At 53.3% G+C, this 21,486-nt stretch overlaps 1 protein-coding gene across 1 annotated transcript in view; it reads left to right on the top strand.

Annotated features, from left to right (window-relative positions):
- The first annotated feature begins 7,843 nt into the window (after positions 1-7,843).
- The window catches only part of ARHGEF18 (Rho/Rac guanine nucleotide exchange factor 18), a 63,856-nt gene continuing 50,213 nt past the window's right edge, over positions 7,844-21,486 (top strand). The window contains exons 1-7 of the mRNA XM_036879352.2: positions 7,844-7,988; positions 13,388-13,509; positions 18,257-18,516; positions 19,307-19,457; positions 20,128-20,242; positions 20,917-20,974; positions 21,234-21,278. Coding sequence (XP_036735247.2) covers positions 7,913-7,988; positions 13,388-13,509; positions 18,257-18,516; positions 19,307-19,457; positions 20,128-20,242; positions 20,917-20,974; positions 21,234-21,278 — 827 coding nt within the window. The 5' untranslated portion in view covers positions 7,844-7,912. The remainder of the gene's footprint in view (positions 7,989-13,387; positions 13,510-18,256; positions 18,517-19,306; positions 19,458-20,127; positions 20,243-20,916; positions 20,975-21,233; positions 21,279-21,486) is intronic.

Raw genomic sequence — 21,486 nt, 5'->3', positions numbered from 1 at the left:
ATGACTATATGAATTAGTCAAAACTCAGAGAACTGTCCACTCAAGGGATGGGATTTTACTATGCAAAAGCCGTGTCTCAGTTTTTACACACTGGAAGAAGGGGAGGCCTATGTTCAGAAAATGGGGTCCTCCTGGGTACCCTCCTTGGGTCTTACATGGAACGGGGTAGGAAATGGTACACAACCCTAGGTTGTGACGGTTTACGGCCCTCTAGGCATTAAAGAAGAGTTTCTAAATACCGATGGTCTCTGAATCACGATGGTTCGACTCACCATTTTTCGATTTTACAATGATGCAACAGCAGAATGTGTTCCATAGAACCTGTACTTCAAATTTTGAATTTTTTATCTTTTCCCAGGATAATGAGAGGTGGTGGGAAAGTCTCTCCTGGTGCTGGGGGATGGCAGTGAGCTGCACGATCACAAAGGTAAACAGCTGATATACTTACAATCCTTCTTTTTTTCCACTTTCAGTACAGTATTCAATAAATTACTTGAGGTAGTCAACACTTAATTATGAAATAGGCTTTGTGCCAGGTGATTTTGCCCAACTGTAGGCTAATGTAAGTGTCCTAAGCATGTTTATGATGGGCTAGGCTAAGCTGTGATGTGCAGCATGTTAGGTTTATTAAATGCATTTTCAGCTTATGATATTTTCACCTTACGATGAATTTACCAGGACATAACCCTGTGGTAAGTGTCGAGGAAGATCTGTATATGACAATAGATCCCTGTACCCTTTCCTCTGCATCTCTGCCAGCAGTAGGTAACTCACTCTGTTAACATGTTTTGTGACAACTGCTTGAAAACTTCAATTTTAGAAAATCCTGGAACTCATGGGCAAATGAAACATTTCACAACTTTTCTGATTTCTACTGCAATTTCAACTACAGTAAGGCAATAATCAGACACACATCACTCTTGTTACTACCCTCATGGGCGCGAAGTGACAGCTCATTGTGAAGGAAATTCACACTCTCTGGGCTCCTGGGAAATATCTTTTCATATGTTTTTGGCTCTTGGTTCTGAGAAGTGCCTGTTTAAATCCTTTCTTGTTTCTCTATTTATGTTGTTTCTTTTTTTTTATCAATGTATAGAAATCCTTTTCATATGAAGGTAATAACCCTTCACAGCCAAGTAATTCATCTTTACTTACTGATTTTACTTATTATTTCCCTGAACATTTTGGGTTATTTTATATATAATCAGATATTTCTGTCTTGTCAGACAGGCCTTCCAACTTTCCTGTCTTCATTGAAAAAAACACAAAACAAAAAACAAGCTGGCAACCCTAGGTTGTAAAAATAGCCTTGTAAATTCATTCAATGATTTGTATTAGTTGGAGGGGTTTTTTTGGGGGGAGGGTCATTTACTTATTTTGTAACTTGCTTTAGTCCATCTGGAAATTATTTTATTTTTTCACATAGCACAGAAAGATTTCACTCGACCTCATCTCTATCAAAAGTGAGAGAAGGAAAGGTAGACGGAATGGCCTCCTGTGTGACCGCCCATGTCCCTCACTGACTCGGGCCATGGCCTGGTCCCCAGGCCTTTTGGGGGCTCCATCCCAGGCCTGGTTGTCGCCGAGGTCTTAGCTTGGTCAGACGAGAGGCCCCAAGGAAGCACTGCCCTCTAGTGGCCATCTCCATGATAGCCGCTAAGAGCTGAATTTAAACCCATCTGTTAAACCTAAAAAAGCAAAATCTGTACGCATGTCCCGGCTTAAAAATGTCCAGCAGTATATACCCAAAAAGATTGGAAATAAGGACTCAAACAGATATTTGTACACCCGTGTTCATTGCAGCATCATTCACAGTAGCCAAAAGGTGGGGGCAACCCAAGTGTCCATTGACCGATGGCTGGATACAAAAAATAGGGTCGTCCACACAAAGGAATATTATTCAGCCTTAACAAGGAAAGACATCCTGACACCTGCTACAGCATGGAGGGACCTTGGGGACATGGTGCTCAGCGACATAAGCCAGACACAAAGGGCAGATCCTGTCTGATCCCACTCCCAGGAGGTCCCTAGAGGAGCCGCATCCACGGAAACGGAAAGTGGACGATGGGACCAAGGGCTGGGGGAGGGGAGAGGAGGGCAATCAGTGTTTCATGGGGACAGAGCTTCATTTTGGGAAGGTGGAAAGTTCTGGAGATGGATGATGGGGGTAGTTGCCCAACAGTATGACTGTGCTTAATGCCCCTGAACTGTACCCTTAAATACGGTGAGAATGGTAAATCTCACGTTCTGCGTATTTGACCAGCAGGGAAAGCAGAAAAGGGCAGTGCAGGTAGAGGGGCTCCCCCTGGTGGTGAGAACGGGTAGCGGCGGGGGCGAGGGCAGCCAGGCGGAGGGCTCGGCAGCGGGAGGATGGGGCAGGCGACTGGCAGTGTAGACAGCATTCTCAAAGCAATTGGACCATAGAAGGGAAGAGCGGGACAGGGAGGTAGGGAGAGGGGAGTGGAATCAGGGGAGAGACTTGAAAGAATTTAAATTCTGGGCAGGAGAAGGGAGCCCAGAGGAAAGGCAGTGAGGAAAGGAAAGGAGAGAACAAGAGACAGAGAAGGAGAAGCAGAGAGAGAGTAAGACAGAGGGAGGCAGAAACAGCAGCGCCCCCAGGCATGGGAGCCTACGCCCACCTTCCCGCCCAGCACCGCCCAGTAATGGTGTCTGTGTGCGTCTCGGGGGCTCCTGTGTCCTCAGAGCCACCTCGTCTGCATCTCTGCGCCCTCATTCCCTGCCTAGACCCCTCCAAGGGCGCCCATCAATCACACTCAGAGTCTGGGCCCCCAAGGTCTGAGCCCTTCCGGACCTCCTGCGCGGCCTCACCTCCTAGGACTGTCCCCCCTCCAGCCTCGCTCCAGCCTCTCTGGCCTCCTTCCATTCCTCAAACGCACCCGGCTCCGTCCTGCCTGCAGCCTTGCCCTCGCAGTTCCTCCCGCCCAACGCCCATTCCTGGATCTTCTTTACATGCCTGGCTCCTTAGGGGTGCCCAGGTCTGAGCTCCAACGGCCTTTGTGGGCATCCCAGGCTAACACAGCTGCCACTCCCACCTTACTCATGTCCCACCAAGATATTTACTTCCTGTCACGGCCATCAACACCATCTGAAATTACCTTGATAGGCCCGTTTCCTGGTTCACAGTTTGCCTCTGACGCTGGACCAGGAACTCCTCCAGGGCGGGGGTTGCACCTGTAATTTGTTGCCCTTAATCCCACGCCTACAAAATGCAAGGCATACAGTAGGTGCTCAATAGATGTGTGTTGCATGAAACAAATCACCGACTGGTTACAGAATGCACTGGGCACAGGAATTTGTGCCTCCTTTTGTGTTCGGTGTGTTGCATTTATACATTTCTGGCATCCATGAGGATAAGTGAAGAGTTTGGGGTGAGCAAGGGTTTGTGCTGAAGGGCCTCTCTGTCTGCGTGTTTTGGCTGTTGGAGGAGAAGGAGGGATGGGGGGCACTAGGGTGGGGGGGTGTCACGTGGTAGTCAGTGTGTCCGTGTCTCTATGGGCGTTCTCACAAGCAGCCAGCATCTGCCCATGTGTATTTGAGACACTGTGTGGCCACATGTTTGTCCAGAGGTGTTCAGTGCATGTGTGTGGTGCCTCTGTGGGCCCCTGCATCTGTGAGTGAGTGAACGTGGTCCCCCATCCAAGTGCGTGCCCTGCGTGCTGACGCTCCTGTGTGTTTACAGCCCGCTCTCCGATGGAGGGCACTGATTTGTAGCGTTTGTCAATTCCCAGGGTGTTCATACTTTCACGGTGACCGATTTCCAGCTACCACGTGACATCACTGACCCCCGAGCTGGGAAGAGATGTGCAGAAGCGTGCCATGATACGGTATTTCCACCAGACAGGCTCAGAAGACTCAAGTAACTTCAAGAATATGGATAAGAGAACAGTGTTGCAAAACAGTTCAGAAGGGAGGAATTTCTCCTTTAGTTCATGGCAATTGAATGTAGGCGACGTTAACCATTGTCACCCATGTGATAACATTGTATGAAGTCCACGGTGATGGATTTAAGAGGTGACTGCTTTCGTTCTTAACATAATTTATTGAACCATACGTTTATATAATTAAATTTTGTATGACAGCTGCCTTTAACCACCAGCCTGCAAAAACAAAACAAAACAAAAAACCAAGAGTCTCTGCAAACTGGGATGGGCTGGCTGTACCTGTCTGTTTTCTCACAGGCTCCTCTCTGGCAGCCTAGTGTGAGTTCCTGTGCGCCCGGGTCCATGTGTCTCCATTCACTGTGCTGTGTCCACGGCCTTCTGTGGGCCCATGCACGCCCTCTGTCTGAGCCTAAAGAGTCCCGTGTGCCCTGTGTGCACCTAGGGGTCTCACATCGCCATGTCTACCTAGACCCACAGGTAAATATGAACATGCCCTCTGGGAGTCCCATGTCTGCACGAACCCATGCAGCATGCTGCAGCCAAGTCTGAGCACCCCTTCCTAACTCTGCTCTCCATGACAGCAGGTCGGCAGTTGAGATCAGCCAGGATGGGAGTATTTACGCCACAGGAATCGGCAAATGGTACTTACATAAGGGCTTCTTTTTTTTTTGGTCAGAGAGGTGGCTGTTAAACAGTTACCAGCATGCCACGGGAACCCACGTGCCCCCACGTGCCCATGGAACCGTGCACATACCCGTGTGCCCGTGCATGGTTGTGGGTGTGTCTGAGTGTCTGTGGATACACGTGACTTGTGTGTCCCTGTGCGTCTTTATCTGTGCACCCATGCGCCCGGGCGTTCCTCTTCGGCAGTTGGTTCCACAGGAAGCTGATGGGTGGGGGTGAGGGTGCTGAGGCTCCCCCGTCCCTGTTCCCCACCCCACCACCTCAGAACACCTGCCTGCACAGGGCTGAGCAGTACTGAAGGGCTCTCTGCTTCTAGAACCCCAGCCCTGTGCTGGACTCAGACCCTGAAGAGGCTGGGGACAGGGCAGGCGCCTGGCGGGCGGTGGGCAATGGAGGAAGAGGAAGTTGGGGCTAAGTTGGGTCACCCTGTTGTTACCCTGGGTCCTGGCCCACCGATGTTCTCCTGGGTGGCTTGAAGCTCCCGCCATGGAGCTGCAAGAGCTGATAACCAGGCTGGGGACCTGCAGCAGCGAGGACAAGGCTCCAGCTGGTGAGTGGCCATCAGTGGGGAGGTAGGGACAAAGGAACCAACAGAGGGTGGCAGGGGGGGCATTGGAGGAAGCTCAGCGGGCAGACAGACAGACCATCCATGGTTTCTCTCCACCTTCTGGCCGGCCTGCTTCCCTGGTGGGTGCGGGAGCCTGTTGCCTGGTGTGTTTGTTCTGCAAAGGTCTGTGGTCCTAAGAGGTGACCCCCGGGGACTGGGGTCCATGACGCAGGCAACAAGATAAGCTAAGAGGATGGAGTCCCTTGTCACCAAAGCCTGCATGGGGACAGTGGATGGAGGATGATGGCTGAGCCGGGGGAGGGGGCTCCCTGTGGCAGAGTCGCCCAGCATGCTTCACTATTAAACTGGAGATTCCAGGGGCCCCCGCAGACCTCCCTGGAGCAGAATGTCAACGTCCAGAGGAGGCGGCCTGGCTCCGGCTGTGCGGGGAGCCTCACTCACCCGGAGGCCTGGGGGAGCGGTGGGGAGGAGGCATGACGGGTTCAGAGGAAGGCTGCGGTTTGTGCAGGGCACACCCAAGCGGCTGCTTCCTCCCAGGCCCCCATGCCACCCCGCCCGCTGGAGGGCGTCATGCACCGCGGGGTCTGGTGGCCCAGCGCGGCCGGGAGGGGGGCGGCATTTGGAGGGTGCGCTGCAGCCGCGGAGGATGGAGGTGGTGCGTTCGGCTGGGGCCACAGCGGGAAGAGCCTCTAATGCCACCCTCAGGAGGCTGATTTCGCACCGTGTCCCACGGCCCAGAACTGGAAATGCGCGTTGGATTTAGCCCCAGAGAGAGAGCGAGGAGGCTGGGAGGGGATGCAAACAAGGCTGCCGTGGGCCGCGGAGCCAAGTCCATGCGAACAGGCAGAGGTCATTCAGTGGCCAGACTCCCTTAGGAGAGACCGACGGGTCACTGGAGACAGAAGAGGTGACAGGCCAGGAGGGGAGGAAGAAGAGGGCCTTGATCTCACCAGGGACATGGCCTGGGGCTCTCAGGTCCCAGAACGGATTTGGAGGATGGAGGAAAGGGGTGGACAAGGGACAAAGCCAGAAATTCAGACACCGGGAGTGAAGAGGCAAACAAAGAGGATTCCACCACCAGGGGGCAGCACTGCTGCGGCGGGCGCTGACTGGCTCCACGCACGCGCACGCGCGCGCGCACGCACACACCCCTCCCCAAGCGCTGCTCACGGTGGTAAAGATGCAAATACCCGACACACACACACAGAAACCCAGGCAAACACCAAAGCCCCACACAGAAACGGGTCTCCCCACTTGCCAACGACTCATGTAGATCCAGCCCCACAGATACGGATGGGCGGACGCACAGAGGATCGCAGATTTTTTTAAAACCATCTACATATTACTCGGCAATTTAAAAGAAAGGAAATCCTGCCATTTGCAACAACATGGATGGATTTTGAGGGCTTTATGCTACGTGGAGTAAGTCAGACAGAGAAAGCAATACTGTATGATGTCACTTACACGTGGAATCTCAAAAAAAAAAACTAAGTCCACGTGGGGGCGGGGTGGGGGGGAAGGATCAGATTTGTGGCTACTAGAAGTGAGGATGGGAGTTGGAGGGTACTGGAGGCTGAAGTTGCTCAGAAGGTACTGACTGACACACTTCTAGTTACAAGATAAATAACTTGGGGTGTAAGGGACAGCATGGCGACTAGTTACCACTGCTGTATGGTACACTGGAGAAGTTGCTAAGAGAGTAGATCCTAAACGTCCTCATCACAAGGAAAAAAATATTTTTCCTTTTTTGTTTTTGTATCTTCATGAGACGATTGGTGTTAACTAATACCCTGGTGAACAATTCACAGTATATGGAAGTCAAATCAAATGCTGCACACCTCAAACTTACACAGCACTGTATGTCAACTGCATTTGACCTTTGAACAACTCAGAGGCTAGGGGCGCTGAAACCCCCTGCACAGTCGAAAATCCGGTATAACTTTTTGACCCCCCAAAAACTAATAGCCTCCTGTTGACCAGAAGCCTTACCAATAACAGAAACAGTTGATGAACATGTATTTTGTATGTTACATGCATTATATATTGTATTCTTACCATAAAGGAATTTAGAGAAAAAATTTATGAAGAAAATCGTAAGGAAGAGAAAGTACATTTACAGCCCTGCACAGGGTTTATTTTTTTTAATCTGTGTATGAGTGGACCTGCACAGTTCAGACCCATGTTGTTCAAGGGTCAACTGTATATCTCAATAAAACGGGTGGGGGGGAACCCCGCCTAGATGCTCATTTGCACCCCCGCTGTAGACAAGGCGACGCTCAAGACTTGCACTCAAACACATGCAGATCTAAAAACACACACTCGAGGCACTGCCACACAAATGCACTGCCAGAAACAGAGACAATGAGACACTGACATGCACACGTACTAAACACGCAGACCTTCACGCACACCCAGGCTCACCTCAGGACCCAGTCTAGGCTTGTTTTCTGAAGACCCCCCCAATGTCATCACCCGTTAGACTGCTCTCTTTAGCTCCTCCTGGGAATGTGTCCAGCCAGGGTAAGAGGCCTACGGAGTGCTAAGGGCCTGGCCTCCCCCGGGGTTGGGTGCCTGGGCTCCCGGAGCCAGAAGCCCCAGCCCCCTGGCCCCGCCCTGAGCTCCCATCAGCTGATGCACTTGGCAGCCCCTGGGGACAGTCTCCGCCCCTCCTGCTGGCAGCCCCATCCTGGCAGGGATTCCCAGCTGACCTCCCGCTTCGTTCCCTGCGGCTCCCTCCTTCTCACATGCTCGGGCCCCCATGGCTAACCCGGCACTCAACCACTCCTGGCCAGCCCTCTCCAAGCTGTGGCTGAAGCGCTGGGCCTTCAAGAAAGGTAAGGGGACAGGCACTGACCACTAGGCGCCGACCACCAGGCAGGGTGCCCTGGACTGTCTTGAGCCATTCCTCAGCCTGAGGCCTGGCCTTGCCTGAGCCAGCCCCAAATTCCCTGATCTCTCCACCCCTGGGTCCCGCAGAACATCAAAGACCTGTGGGGTCCCTCTAGTCTTTGAGGAAACATCACCCCAGGATCAGCAAAGACTTTGTCTCAGAAGGTAAATCTGCAGGAGGAGAATTCAACCTGGAACTGCCTGGGGGCAGCGTCCGGCTGCCTGGGGGCTCCTGAAGCTGTTTGCTCAGAGTGGCTGCAGGACAAGGGCTTTGGGAGACAGAAAAGGGAAGTTTGAGACTGCAAGGGGTTCTGGTAAACCTCTCCCTCGACCACACACACAAGGGCTGGAGCCCCCTCCCTGGGATCCCGAGGCTCAGTTTACCTCTGTGGGACCTAGAGAGTCCCTTGTATTATCTCTCCCAAAGGCCTGGGTGAATTGCTTTGGAAAGAACACACTTTTTCTTAAATCTCAGGAGTTTAACGTTGATGAGAACCAGATGGTGTCTGGGGCCACAGGTGTATGGGACAATACGATAGAAGACTCCTGAGTGTCCTTACCCCCTGAGCACCCCACCTTTGCACAAGCCTGCCCCACCCCCAGTCAGGGCAGCCCCCACACTGCTCAGCCTCAGCTACTGGCCACTGTCACCTGCATGAGGCAGCTTGCCCAGGGGGATTGGTGCGTGCCTGGGCAGCATGTGGAGAGGCCGATGAGAAGATTCATTAGCGTGTGCATCCAGTTGGTTGAGCGCCTGTTGGGTGCCAGGCACCCAGTAGGGGTCAGGGAGTCAGGGAGGTCAGGGGTCAAGGAGGACCCAGGAATATCAGGGGACCTGGAGGCTGAAGCTGGTATGAGAGAGAGAGAGGGTAGTGTAGGGACAGAGATACAACAGAAAAGTAAGAGCAATGGAAGTTGCTGCCAGTTGTCGAACCCTCATGGCATTGAGGTTCAACATAGAGGTTGAGTGACTTGCTCAAGGTCACACAGCAAGCATATTGCTGGAGGAGCCAGGATTTGACAGCAGTTCTGTCTCAAGACCCCCCAGTGAATAAAGCTGCCAGTGTGGGCAGCCAGAGGACCTGGGAAGGGCTTTAAAATCCACTAGTAGATGGCAATACCAGAGAATTAGTGCCACAACCATGGACCACCAAGGTGCCACCTGTGACCCTGGTCTGTAGAAAGTTCTACCTGCTTCTGGCCACTTTGCTCAGTGGGTCTCCCTGCCCAGCCAGGTTGAGGCTGTGATTTTTAGGCCAGCAGTGGGAGTGAGTTGTGGGAACTAGCAGTGACTTAAACCCTTTTGTGTCTGGTGCTGGGGAGACCAGTGATGAAAGAGGCTGCCTGGGACCTGAATCCAGGCTGATAGGCAGCTCCTTAAAGAAAATCATGGTGCTGGGGAGCAGAGGGTGACTGCCTAATAACGTCCTTGCCGTCTTTAGCCCTGGGGTAGCTTAGGAAGAAGAGCCTTTTTGTGCACCTCTTAAGCTCTGCAACTGGCTGGCTGGGCACCTAATGGGACTTCCCAGGTGGAGGGATGCATGGACATGTGGATGGAGAGATGGCCCACTGGCTGGTTGGACGGACAGATGGGTAGATGGTTAAGTGGATGAGCGTCGGATGTTTAGATGCTTGGGTGATTAGATGGATGGACGGGTGGATGGATGGATGGATGGATAGTTGGGACAGGTGGTATATCTGTACCCAGAGGCGGTGCATTACATCCAGGAGATGGCATTTGGGGGGGATGGGGTGGGGAGAGATGTCGATGGAAGATGGACAGAATTGTAGCAGAGAAGCTGGGCAGGCAGGAAACCAAACTGAGACACGGGATTCATTTGTTATATATACACTTATTATATATTAAGAAATGAATGAAAAAGTATGGCCAAATGCCAGAATGGGTCATTGGAGCAACTAACAGGAAGGGACAGTGGGGCCCAGCCCCAGGGAACCTCGCTCAGGTCCCAAGCTCCCTTTCTTCAGCTTTGCTTGCCTCCCCAAATCCAGCCCCACCTGCCAGTACCATATGCTTGTCTCAAAGAGTAGGCCACACTGGTCTGAGTATACATGGCTGGTACATGGACTGCGAAGGGCTTGTTAAATTGTTTATGATTCCTTTGGTTGCTAGCTTCCTTCTACTCAGTCTGTGACACTGAGATCAGGGCTCAGTCTGTGACACTGGGGTCAGGGCTTCATCTGTGACACCGGGATCAGGGCTCAGTCTGTGACAGCAGGGTCAGGGCTCAGGCTGTGACACCAGGATCAGGGCTCAGTCTGTGCCACCGGGATCAGGGCTCAGGCTGTGCCACCGGGATCAGGGCTCAGGCTGTGACACTGGGATCAGGGCTCAGTCTGTGCCACTGGGATCAGGGCTCAGGCTGTGACACTGGGATCAGGGCTCAGTCTGTGACGCTGGGATCAGGGCTCAGGCTGTGACACCAGGATCAGGGCTCAGTCTGTGACACCAAGATTGGGGCTGAACATGTGACACCAGGATCACAGTTGATTCAGTCACCAGGGTCAAGCCTCAGCCTGTTTCTGGATCAGACGCTTCCAAAGAAGGACGAAACTCAGCCCAGCCTTCCACCTTTGCCTTTGGAGCCCAGACCTGCAGGATTCATAGATGCAGGGTTGAATTTCTGCCTTTGGCCTCTGCAAGCTGGGAGGTCTCAGGCCTCCATGAGACCCATGCCCAGTAAAGCAGACAGACCCTGCAGCCTTTCCCAGGGGTCTTGGGGAACTTGGCCGAGGGACAGGACTGCCCCTCCAGATGGCTCCTTCTCCCCTCCCAGGTTCCCATCAGCCTCCCATCTGGCTTTTCTCCTCCTTTACTGCCTGCTTGTTTTATTGCAACATTTCCCTGAGTCATAGATGCCACCTCGGCTTCAGGGAGGGGAAAGCAGGAGATACAAGGCTAAACGGGCAGCAGACAGAGCCCCTCCACCAGCCTGGGAGGGTAGGTAACTGGGAAAGAAGTACTGTCAGAAACCACAGCATTGCCACACAGGAGCATCAAGGGCTCATTCCCTTGAACCCAGCGGAGCTGAAGCCCTGTGAGCCCTTCCCAGTCACAGCTCTGCAGGGGCCCCCAGCAATTTCTTTTGGCAACAACTTCATTGAGATATAAATTGCACACCACACAATTCACACATTTAACATGTACAAGTCAATGGCTTTTAGTGTATTCACAGCATTAAGCAACCATCCCCACAGTCAACTTTAGAACATTTTCATTACCCAAAAAGAACCCTGTGCCCTTTAACTACCACCCCTTAGTCCCCCATCTCTCAGCCCTAAGCAACCAGTAATCTACTTTCTGTCTCCATAGATTAACTTATTTTGGACATTATATAAATGGAATCACATGGCAGGTGGTCCTTGTTGACCGGCTTCTTTGCTTATAATAATTTCAAGGTTCATGCACATTGTAGCGAGTGTCAGAACTTCATTCCTTCTTATGGCTGAATAATATTCCATTGTGTGGATAACACATTTTGTGTATCCATCCATCCACAATGGACATTTGGGCTGTTTCCACGTTTTGGCTATTATGAATAATGTTGCTCTGAACAGTTACGTACAAGTTTTTGGGTGAGTGTATGTTTTCATTTCTCTTGGGCATTTACCTTGGAGCGAAATTGCTGGGTCATATGATAACTCTATGACCTTTCTGAGGGACTGCCACAGCCACAATTTCCTTGTAGTTTTTGTCTGTGTCTATTTCTGCATTGGCAACTTTCTCCTGTTCTTCTTACCTCCCTGAGGCCCTGGCAATTTTGTATTCTTTTTCTACAAGAAGGCACCTCCAAATTCTGTGAGTTTCAGGTCCTGCCAACTTGGGGCAATGTTTATAGGTACGCAGGTCAGGTCGGGGGAGAAGGAAGGTGGGTGGGTACCGACAGCGCGTGCCACCCACCTCTCTCTGCTCCTTCCTCGCCAGGATAGAGAGGGACATCATCAGCCCTTCCCCTCTGCCAGCAACAATCATACAGGCAAGGTGGCCACCAAGTGTATCATCCAACCCAGACCCTTTGAAGGGTGAAAGGGGGTCTGCTTCATAGTTGCCCTGGCTCAGTAGCATTAATGAGGACTGTCCCCAGCAAACCAGGACATGGAATCAACCCAGGCTATGCAGTGAACAGGGACCTAACTCAGCACTTTCCGAAGGCGTCTGCCACCCGCCACCCACCCCCATCTCTGCCCCACTTGAAGCATCATTGTTCTTACCATGCATAGTCCCTCCCTGGATCCTATGTGAAGTGAGTCCAGACGTCAAGGCAATGCAATGAGATGAAATACAGCTCCTTTCTTGGAGCTATGGGCGGGGAGCAGATGGAGATTTCAGGAGGGAAAGGGTGAGGTCTTAGTGAGATACCAGGGGATCTCAGGCAGCAAGTCCCACAGGGAGGAAGCTCAGAAGGCAGATCCTGGTGGACGTCAGTGGCTAGCCCAAGAGGTTGGACATGCTACCTGCAGGCAGCAGGGAGCCTCCTCGGGACTCAGAAAGGCAGGGGAGACGGGCCCTGGCAGCAATGTAAGGAGAGGGAAGGGGACACCCGCTCCTCCCCAGCAAGCAGCTCAGTCCAGAACCCGAGATCCAGCCAGGGCATCCTCCTGACATGGAGGGCAAGGAAAGTGGCCAGGACTGACCTAGTACCCCAGGATTACGCTCCACACACGTGGGGCCCCGTCATCCTCACCAGACCCCTGAAAGGTGGACTTGTCACATCCACCTTCCATGTGAGGAAACTGAGCCTCGGAGGGGTGCCTTCCCCAAAGATGTGCAACCATTAGTGGCAATCCAGGCAAAGACGCGTCTAGTTGACCCCAAAGCCCTTGTTTTCTCCTCTACACCATAGCACTCTGATGTCCTTGGAATTCCAAGTTCATTGTGGGGACAGAGGCAGCTGATGTTCCATCCTTAGAAACCCTTCCAATATAGGCACTGGGTTCTTGCATTTGGTCTTAAGGACCCTTCTGTCAAATGGGGGTTTTTCATTAGAGCAGGCATTAGACAAATCAATATAATCCCAAGAGCCAACTCAGATCACCTGGAGACAGAGGCCGGAAATGGTACCCTGGGAAGAACCTGAGGGGACAGGTGGCTCACCAGGAAAGAGCCTCATAGTTGAACACAAATGTCTGCATAGGCTCAGGATGGGGAGGTGATGGTATGCACGTTGGCTTGAAGATTGTTCAAATCATGGTCCTCCGCCCCTTCCCCCACTTAATAGATGAGGAAACTGAGACCCAGGGAGAGAACAGCAGATGCAAAACTCATGCCCTCGCTCCCCAGCCCTCCCTTCTTAGCCTTGACACCGTGTCCCTGCTTCCTCTGCAGGCTCTGAGCCCAAGCCGTGTGTCCAGCCCTTTGACTCTGGAGCTGCAGCCGCAGCCCCCAAGAGCAGCCCCGGCCCCTGGAGGCCTGGGCATCCAGACTTCTTCACCGTGGAGGATGAGCAGGCAGGTGTCTGACTGTTGAGACAGGCAGGAGCTGAGGACAGCAGTGACAGCAAGTACACTTTGTTTAGCACCTGCATTTCACCAAGCACCTTGTGTGCATTATTTCTCTGCACCCTCATTGAGACTCGGCCAAGTAGTTGTTATCCCACTTTACAGATGAGGAAACTGAATCCTTTCTGGAACAAGAAGGAGGAAGGAGGAGTGAATAGAGGGGGCTGGAAGGAAGGAAGGGAGGAAAGAGAGGGAAGATTAGATGGATGGATGATGGATGGATGGATGGATGGATGATGGATGGATGGAGGGATGGGTGGGTGGGTGGGTGGGTGGATGGATGGATGGATGGGTAGATGGGTGGATGGATGGAAAGGTGGATGGCTAAATGGAAGGGTGGTTAGGTGGGTGGGTAGATAGATGGATGAAAAGGAAAGAAAAGGCTCCCATGGGGAGCTCTGAGCTCGAGCAGCCCTGTGGAGTGGACCCAAATCAGGCTGAGATGGCCAAGAAGTGATATCCCCATATCAATCAGGCCTGGCCCACAGGCTGCCCAGGAAGGAGTATAATTCCCTGGAACGGGACTGATGGCTGACAGCCATCCACTGACGCTGCCACCCCAACACCTGGGGCAACACGTCCTCACTGAAGGGGCGTCTGGGTGGCATCTTACACTGCCTACCACACTAAGAAAGGAGGGCCTGTTACACTAAAACCATATAAGGCATTCTGTGTATCCAGCTTTGTCATTCTATAGAAGAAAAGAATTGGCCCAAGTGTCAGGGAGGGTCCAGGGTACATGAAGACAGGACCAGGACTTCAGTTCTCTGTCCTTCCAGGGCTCTGGGCCTCTGAGGAGGAACCATGGGCTGCAGGCAGTCGTGCAGATGAGGAGCTCGGTGCCCGGGGCAGCAGGGAGTCCTGGGAGTATGTGGGGAGGCTCTACCCCACCACCACCAATAAGCCCGTCTGCCTGTATCCATGTCACACACGTCCACTTGGTCACCAGGGCTGGAGGCCGCTGAAGGCATCGTCCTCACCCCTTCCCTCCCACTGTGTCACCGAGCCCTGTGAACAATGCACCTGTCCGGCCCTCGAGTCTGTCCACATCTCTCCCTTGCTCTCTGCCGCCCTGGCGGAGGCCGCCGTAACGGCTCACCCCGGTGACCGGCATAGGTGTCCTTGCTTCGACCCCAGCCTTCATCTCACTCCCGTCCAAGGCCATGTCTGCTCTGCATCTTGCATAATCTTCCTGAAGGCAAATCACGGCCCCCCAGCCTCGCTAACACCACTGTTTAGAACTGAGAGGTGAAATCTTTCTTGGCCTAGCAGGGATCCGGCCCCATTCCCTGCTCGCTCCACACCTCCAGCCCTAAGAAACTCCTGCTGGCTGCTGGCAGGCACCATGAGCTCTCCAGCCTGTAGGCTTCTGAATTCTTTTGATGCCTGGAATGACTTCACCCGCAGCATCTGCCTAGCCAACTCCTACTTATTCTGCTGGGCTTCAACGCTGTTGCTTCCTCCAGGAAGCCCCCCAAGATTTATTTTTTGTTATTTTCATTTAGTGGGACTTTTCCTAACTGAATTGCACTTAGTACATCTTCCACACCAACGATTACCCTGAGTTTTTGTACTTTTAAAAAAGGGATTTTGTGAGTAAAATTCCAATCCAGAATTCCTGTTCCCCCAAACAGAATCAACTGGCCCACCCCATTCTTCTCCAGCCTGCTTTCTGGAACATTCTATCATAATTGATTATAATTGCTGAGGTTAACAGTCAGTCTTCACCAATTAGCTCCAGGAGGGCCGGGGATGGTCTGTGTGACGGTTTGGTGCACTCATCAGCTACTGCAAAGAAAGGGCCCTGACTTTGAAATATAAAAACAACCACCACCAGATTATCTGCTTCTATTGATCGAGGGCTTGCAATGTGCAAGCACCATCTCATTTCACCTGCACAGCAAACTTACTAGAAGGCGGCATCATGTCCACTTCAGAGACAAGAAAACTCCACTCCAGAGAGAGTTAGGAACTTACCCGAGGTCACCCTGAGCTAATAAAAGCCAAACCAGGGATGCCAAGCCCTACTAAGGTCTTTCTACCTTTCAAGCTACTCGAGATTCTTTGGCTCCTATTATTTGTTTGCTATTTTGTTTGAAACTAATTCCCTTATTCACATGATGAACTGGAACCAGAGAAGCAATAGACTTGAAGTTGCTCGGGGGTGCCGTATTTTCCTAATATACAAGATAAATAACTACTTACATTTTTTTTAAAGTTTGTCCATGTACCAGCTAAATGTGCCCACAGGAAGCCCTTCTGCAGAGTGGGAATTTCCTGGGACATCTCGTCTCTGGGGCCAACTGGGGGAGCTCAACCCCCAAGGCTCCCCAGGGTCCGGGGAGCAGCAGCCTGGATTTATTGCACACCCTCTGGGTCTCAGGGCCAGTGTACAATGTTTAGTCAGATGCCTGGAAAGGGCTGGATGCTGCCTTTTCTCACCCCAGAAATGTTGGTGGAAAGGCACAAGTTCCCAAGCCAAGGGTGAGCCCCCTGTTCCCCACCCCTACTACCAATGTACCTACTGCTGAGAGCTGACAGGCTGTGCCACAGCTGGCCACCCACCCTGCTGCCCCCCAGCTTCGGCCTGGTGCCCCCTTCTGCTGCCAGTGAGGGAGGCCAAATGCGGGAGAGGGAAGGGGTGCCCAGTCCAGGCCGAGAGGCTGTCCTGACGTGTTTATATTTACAGGAGGATGAAGACCAGAGACACGGGAAACCTTTCAGGCAGTGGCCGAGGAGACGGGAGTCAGTAGACATTGTCCAGGCACCAGGGAATGGGACTGGAGCGATCTGGGGGAAAGGGGAGATTCAAAAGGAGGCTGCCACCCAAGTCACAAGACAAGCTAGGTGAACCTGAGCCAGCCAGCACAGAGGTGTGGATGTTTCCACAGAAACTGAAGACAGACCCTGGTGTATAAGGAACAGGGAGGAGGTCGAGGCAGAGAAGGAGCAGCCAGGAAGGGTGGGAGGTAAACAAGATCAACTGGCACAAGAGAGAGATTCAAGAAGGGAGGCCGTGGAAAATAATAGGGTGGTTCTCGAAAAGTCAAGCATGGAATTCCCATATGATTCAGCAATGTCACTTCTGGGTATTTTACCCAAAAGAATTGCAAGCAGGGGCTTGAAGAGATATTTGCACACCTATGTCCCTAGCAGCCTGATTCACAATAGCCAAAGGGTGGAAGCAACCCAAGTGTCCATCAGTGGATAAACAGATAAACAAAATGTGATTGTGTTTACATGCATACACTGTGATCAGTTCATACAGTGAAATGTTATGCAGCCTTAAAAAGGAATGACATTCTGATCCTGCTAGAATACAGATGAACTTGAAAACATTATGCTAAGTGAAATAAACCAGATACAAAAGGACAAATCTACGATTCTACTTCTCTGAGGTCCCTAGAATAGACAAGGTCATGGGGACAGACAGTAGATTAGAGGTTACCAGGGGCTGGAGGAAGTGAGAAGGGGGAGTTAGTGCTTGATGGGGACAGATCTGCTTTGGGGGACCGTAATAGCAGTTCTGGAGATGGATGGTAGTGTGTGACTGTACTTAGAGCCACAGAATTGTTCACTTAAAAATTGTTAAAATGGTAACTTTTATGTTGTACATATTTCAACACAGTACAGAGAAGGAAGGGGTCAAAACGGTGGAGCTCCAAGTGGGTGAGGTTAGGGAAAAAGCAGGACACTGTAAAGCTCTTCCTTCCTCATCCCAGAGGAAGGACACCTTACCTAGCCTCAAGGATGAGGAAGGCAGCCTGGAGGGTATGCCCATGCTGGGTTTTGAAGGATGAATATGAGTTCACCAGCCCAACTCAAATGGGCTAGGAGAAGAGGTTTTCCAAAAAGAGGAAAAGGCAAGTGTCCTGGTTAAAAAAAATAAACAAAAAAAAAGGCAAATAGAATAACTGGGAGGGAGAAGGAAGTGCAGGAAAAAGAAATAGGAGAGAGTAAAGAAAAGAGCATAGAGCTGGGATCCAGGCCAACTTGAGTTGAGTCCGGCTCGGCCACTGACTGACTGCGTAGCCCAGGGTGAGTCCTTTTTCCTCCTTGAGTTTCAGTCTCCTGATCTGGAAAGTGGGCTAGCAACACACAGGGCTGCCTCACGGGTGGGAACGGAAGGCTGCAGAGCAGCCAGAAGCAGGAGGTGATGGACCCCGGGGGGCCTTTTGTACATGATGAGTTGCTCAGGCTTCTGCGGGTTGAGGCAGGGAAGGTACACTAGGGCCAGAGGAGCTCAGATGTGCCAGACCCTGGGCATAAGGGGAAGTGGACAAGGTGAGGACGGGGTCCAATATTGTCATCATTGGACATTTGGGTAATGTGTCCCTTGTGGAATTCTTTGCATTACTTTTGAATGGATTTTTTTTTAGTAGTGCCTTGAAATGTGATTTCTCTTGATTCCTGAGTTTTGGGGCACCCCCTTCCATTCTGTGCCTGAGTTGAGTGCCTCACCTGCCTCCCCCTTGTCCTGGCCTGGAAGGGAACCTTAGGGTACAGGACACCCATGAGGAGTGCCCATTGCAGGCCCGGGTTGGACAGAGTCCTGGGGGACTGGCCCCCATTCCACCCCACCTGCCGTGAGAAGGGCACTGAGACCAGGTTAGACGGGAGGGGCTTGGGCAGGGTCGGAGTACTGGGGGCGTCTGCTGCCCTCGGCCAATGCCCTCTTCTCCCCACTGGCCCGCAGGAGGATGGTATTCCAGGCCGGCTCAGCAAGAGCACGGAGGACCTCAGCCTGGATCTGGGGGCCCTTCAGGACAGCGAATATCTCCAGGACCTGGGCCTCGGGACCTTTCCCCACAGCCAGCCTGGGGAGGGCAGGGACAGCAGCCCCCCCAGTGAAGAGGCCAGAGAAGATTCGTGCTTCTCCAGCTCGGCAGCGTCCCAGGGCCTGCCGCGGAGACGCAGCTGGGAAAGGTCACGGAGCTGCTCAGAGAGCTGGCAGAGGTCAGGTCACCCCCCCACCCCACAAATATGCTGCCTCCTGTGACACTCCCAAGCAGGGCAGAGCCTGCCCCCTGCAAGCTGTATCAGAGGTGTCTGCACTGTCAGGCAGCCCACAGGGCACGCTCCCAAGACACGTACCCATGCCCACACACAGAGCCTGTGTATGCATGCAAATCTGTGTGCATGGGCCATGTGCATTTGCACACCAGATGGGCACACACAAACCCAGAGTGACGACCGTGTGTGCTCGCTGCAGGCACACACGATCCCAAGCATGAATGCTTGCGTGTGCACACCTGATGTACACGGCCATGCTCAACCTGCAGACTTGCGCACTCACTCTGCTCTAACCCGTGTACATAAGCCTAAACATGTGATTTGCACACTGTTTGCACGCATGTGCACAAAGTCACAGATGCACTTGTGATTAAAATACGCTTGTGTGCTCGACTCTACATGCAGCACTGTGGTAGCCCCAAACAGTGGGAGGGGTGCTTAGTCACCCCTACCTGTCTCCCTCAAGCCCTCCCAAGTCATCCCACATAGAAGTCCAGTCTGTACAAAAAATGGGTCTTTGATGCAAATGTAGCCCAGCAAATCCCCCAACCAGACGCCCACTATCTCTCTGATATAAGGAGATCTGGACACCTCGCTGTGTCCCGCCTCCTCGCTGCCCCTAAGGATCACCTGCAGGTCCCCCCTCAAACCTATGGATGCTGGAGATGGCGTGGCAGCTGCAGGATGCAAAAGAGACCCACTGAAGCCCCAACTTCCTCCTGTCTTCCACCAGGCTCAGCCTCAATGCCTCGGCCGTGGATGAGGGACCCTGTCTCCTTCGGACCCTGGCTAGCCTTGCTCTGAACCTGCCTGAAGAGGGTCTGCAAACCTGGACTCAAGAGTGTGTGTCTGGGGGTGGGAGCCCAGCAGAGCCCCCAGGCAAGGTGGGTGCAACCTGCCGCCGCCTCTGATAATAACACACATCTGGGCCCAGGAGCCAGCACTGCTGTGGGTGGAAAGGAGTACCCTACCCACAGCTGGTGGGCTTGACCTACCACTGCGGGGTTGTCTGTAGGGTAACCTGTGATTGGGGATTCCCTGGGTCCTGAGATTGCAGCCCAGGCCTGGGAGCTCTTCACTGGGGTGGGCTCCATACTAGGGGCTCCTTGACCACAATGCAGCCCATGGGCTGGTGGGCAGGGGCGTGTCTTGCACCTTTGCAGCCGGAAGGCAGCCCCCCCTCTGACTGGAGTCTGCATTTGGGGAGAGCACTGGAGAAGCCATGCTCAGGGCTGTGCCTATGGCATCTCTGCCATGACCTGACCTGGGGGGAAATTCTGGACAGGCTGGAATCAGTAGCCCAGAGTTCTGGGGCTCCAGCCCACAGCTGGAGGGAGAGGGTTCTCAGCCAGGCCTGCAGCCTGTGGCTGGGGTTGGGGTGTGGATGGCTCCAGTCCTCTGCTGCTGTGGAGATACAACCCTATTCCCGTGCCCTGTGGCTGCAGGTAGCTTCTGCCTGCAGTTGGAGGCATGGGCTGGGGACCCTTGATCTGGGGGGCCTGCCTGCAGCCCCCCGCTGCCTCCCCAGCTTAGCGAGATGCTTATTTCCCTCAGGAATGTGACAGCCCCAAAAGAAGAGTGAGGTCACAGTCGGTACCCATGTCCTTTGATGCGAGCAGCTCCCTGGAAATGTCTCGGGCTCTGGAGGTGCCCACTCCAGCTGTTCAAGGTAACCCTGCCTGGGGGGTTCCCTCATTCAAACCAGGGAGGGAAACAGGTGTCCTGGATGGGGCCCCGGCTGGGACTGAGAAGGGAAAGGCCTATGGTAGAGGGGGCTTAGGGTGCCCTGGGGAGGAACCGGGCAGAATGCCTGGGGTCCTGGGGGGCAGGGGAAGGGGGCTCCAGCATCTCCCCCTGCATTCCCCCAGGGACCTCGAGCCAGACGAGTCAGCACATCACATTGACCTTGCTCTCCTAGGGCTCTCGCTCTCTCTCTGTGTCCCTATCTCCCTCTTTGTCTCAGAATCTCTATCCCAGGAGCTTGTATCTCTCTGGTATCAGACAGACCTGCATTCTAAACCCCAACCTGCCACTTTCGAGCAAGTCTCGGAGCCTCTGTGGCTCTCTCCTCAAGGATAGGACCATGTCCTTAGGGCCACTTGGAGGTTTACTGGGAGCACACGTGCAAAGCACTCAGCATATTGTAAGCGATTGTGGCATGCTGGGGTCACCTCTGACCCTGGCTTTCTGCCCTCTCTGGGCCTCTGCACCCTGAGAATGGCAAGTCCCATCTGGACCGTCTCCAGGTCTGGAGGGGTGGGGTGGGGGGTGGAGGCATGCAGGGCTGGTTCTGCACCAGAGCCCCCTCACACCCGTGCCTCCTGGGGCGGGGGATGCTTCCAGGCCTGGAGCCGCCGGTGCTGGAGTGCATGGAGCCGGACCACGTGGAGCCAGACCACGTGTGAGTGCCTGCCCCATGGTGGGGGTGGGGCCCAAGTGGACAGCCAAGGGGTCAAGGAGGGTCCCTCTCAGCCCCCCTTGGTCTTCTCTCCCATACCACCCTTTTCTGGGGGAGAGACCCAGGCCCCCCAGAAAGGTTCTGGACATAGCACTGGGAGATGGGTGGGGGCTCCCAGTTAGGGTCGGGCAATCACAGCTCATCCTGGCAAGAATGTCTAATCTGGGGCAACTGGGGGCCACATTTATCCACCACCCGCTAGGCTGATGGTCCACCAGGTGCTCCAAGAACTTCGACAGTACCATGGGTGAGTGGGGAGACAGGTGGGAGGGAACGGGGGTCGGGGGACAGATGTGAGGGGGCAAGCGCAGGGGAAAAACATACTCAGAAAGGTAGAGGAGTGGCCGGGTGTGCGGGACAGGTATGGGAGAGGACAGGTGTGGGCAGGCCAGGGGGAGAAGTTGGGAGAACAGGTAGCGGAGGACAGGGGTGGGAGTGGACAAGTGGGGGACATG

Source organism: Manis pentadactyla, chromosome 12, assembly GCF_030020395.1.
Source record: "Manis pentadactyla isolate mManPen7 chromosome 12, mManPen7.hap1, whole genome shotgun sequence".
Lineage (NCBI taxonomy): Eukaryota > Metazoa > Chordata > Mammalia > Pholidota > Manidae > Manis > Manis pentadactyla.
The sequence above is the reverse complement of the archived record's forward strand: the minus strand, read 5'-3'. Positions and strand labels throughout refer to the sequence as shown.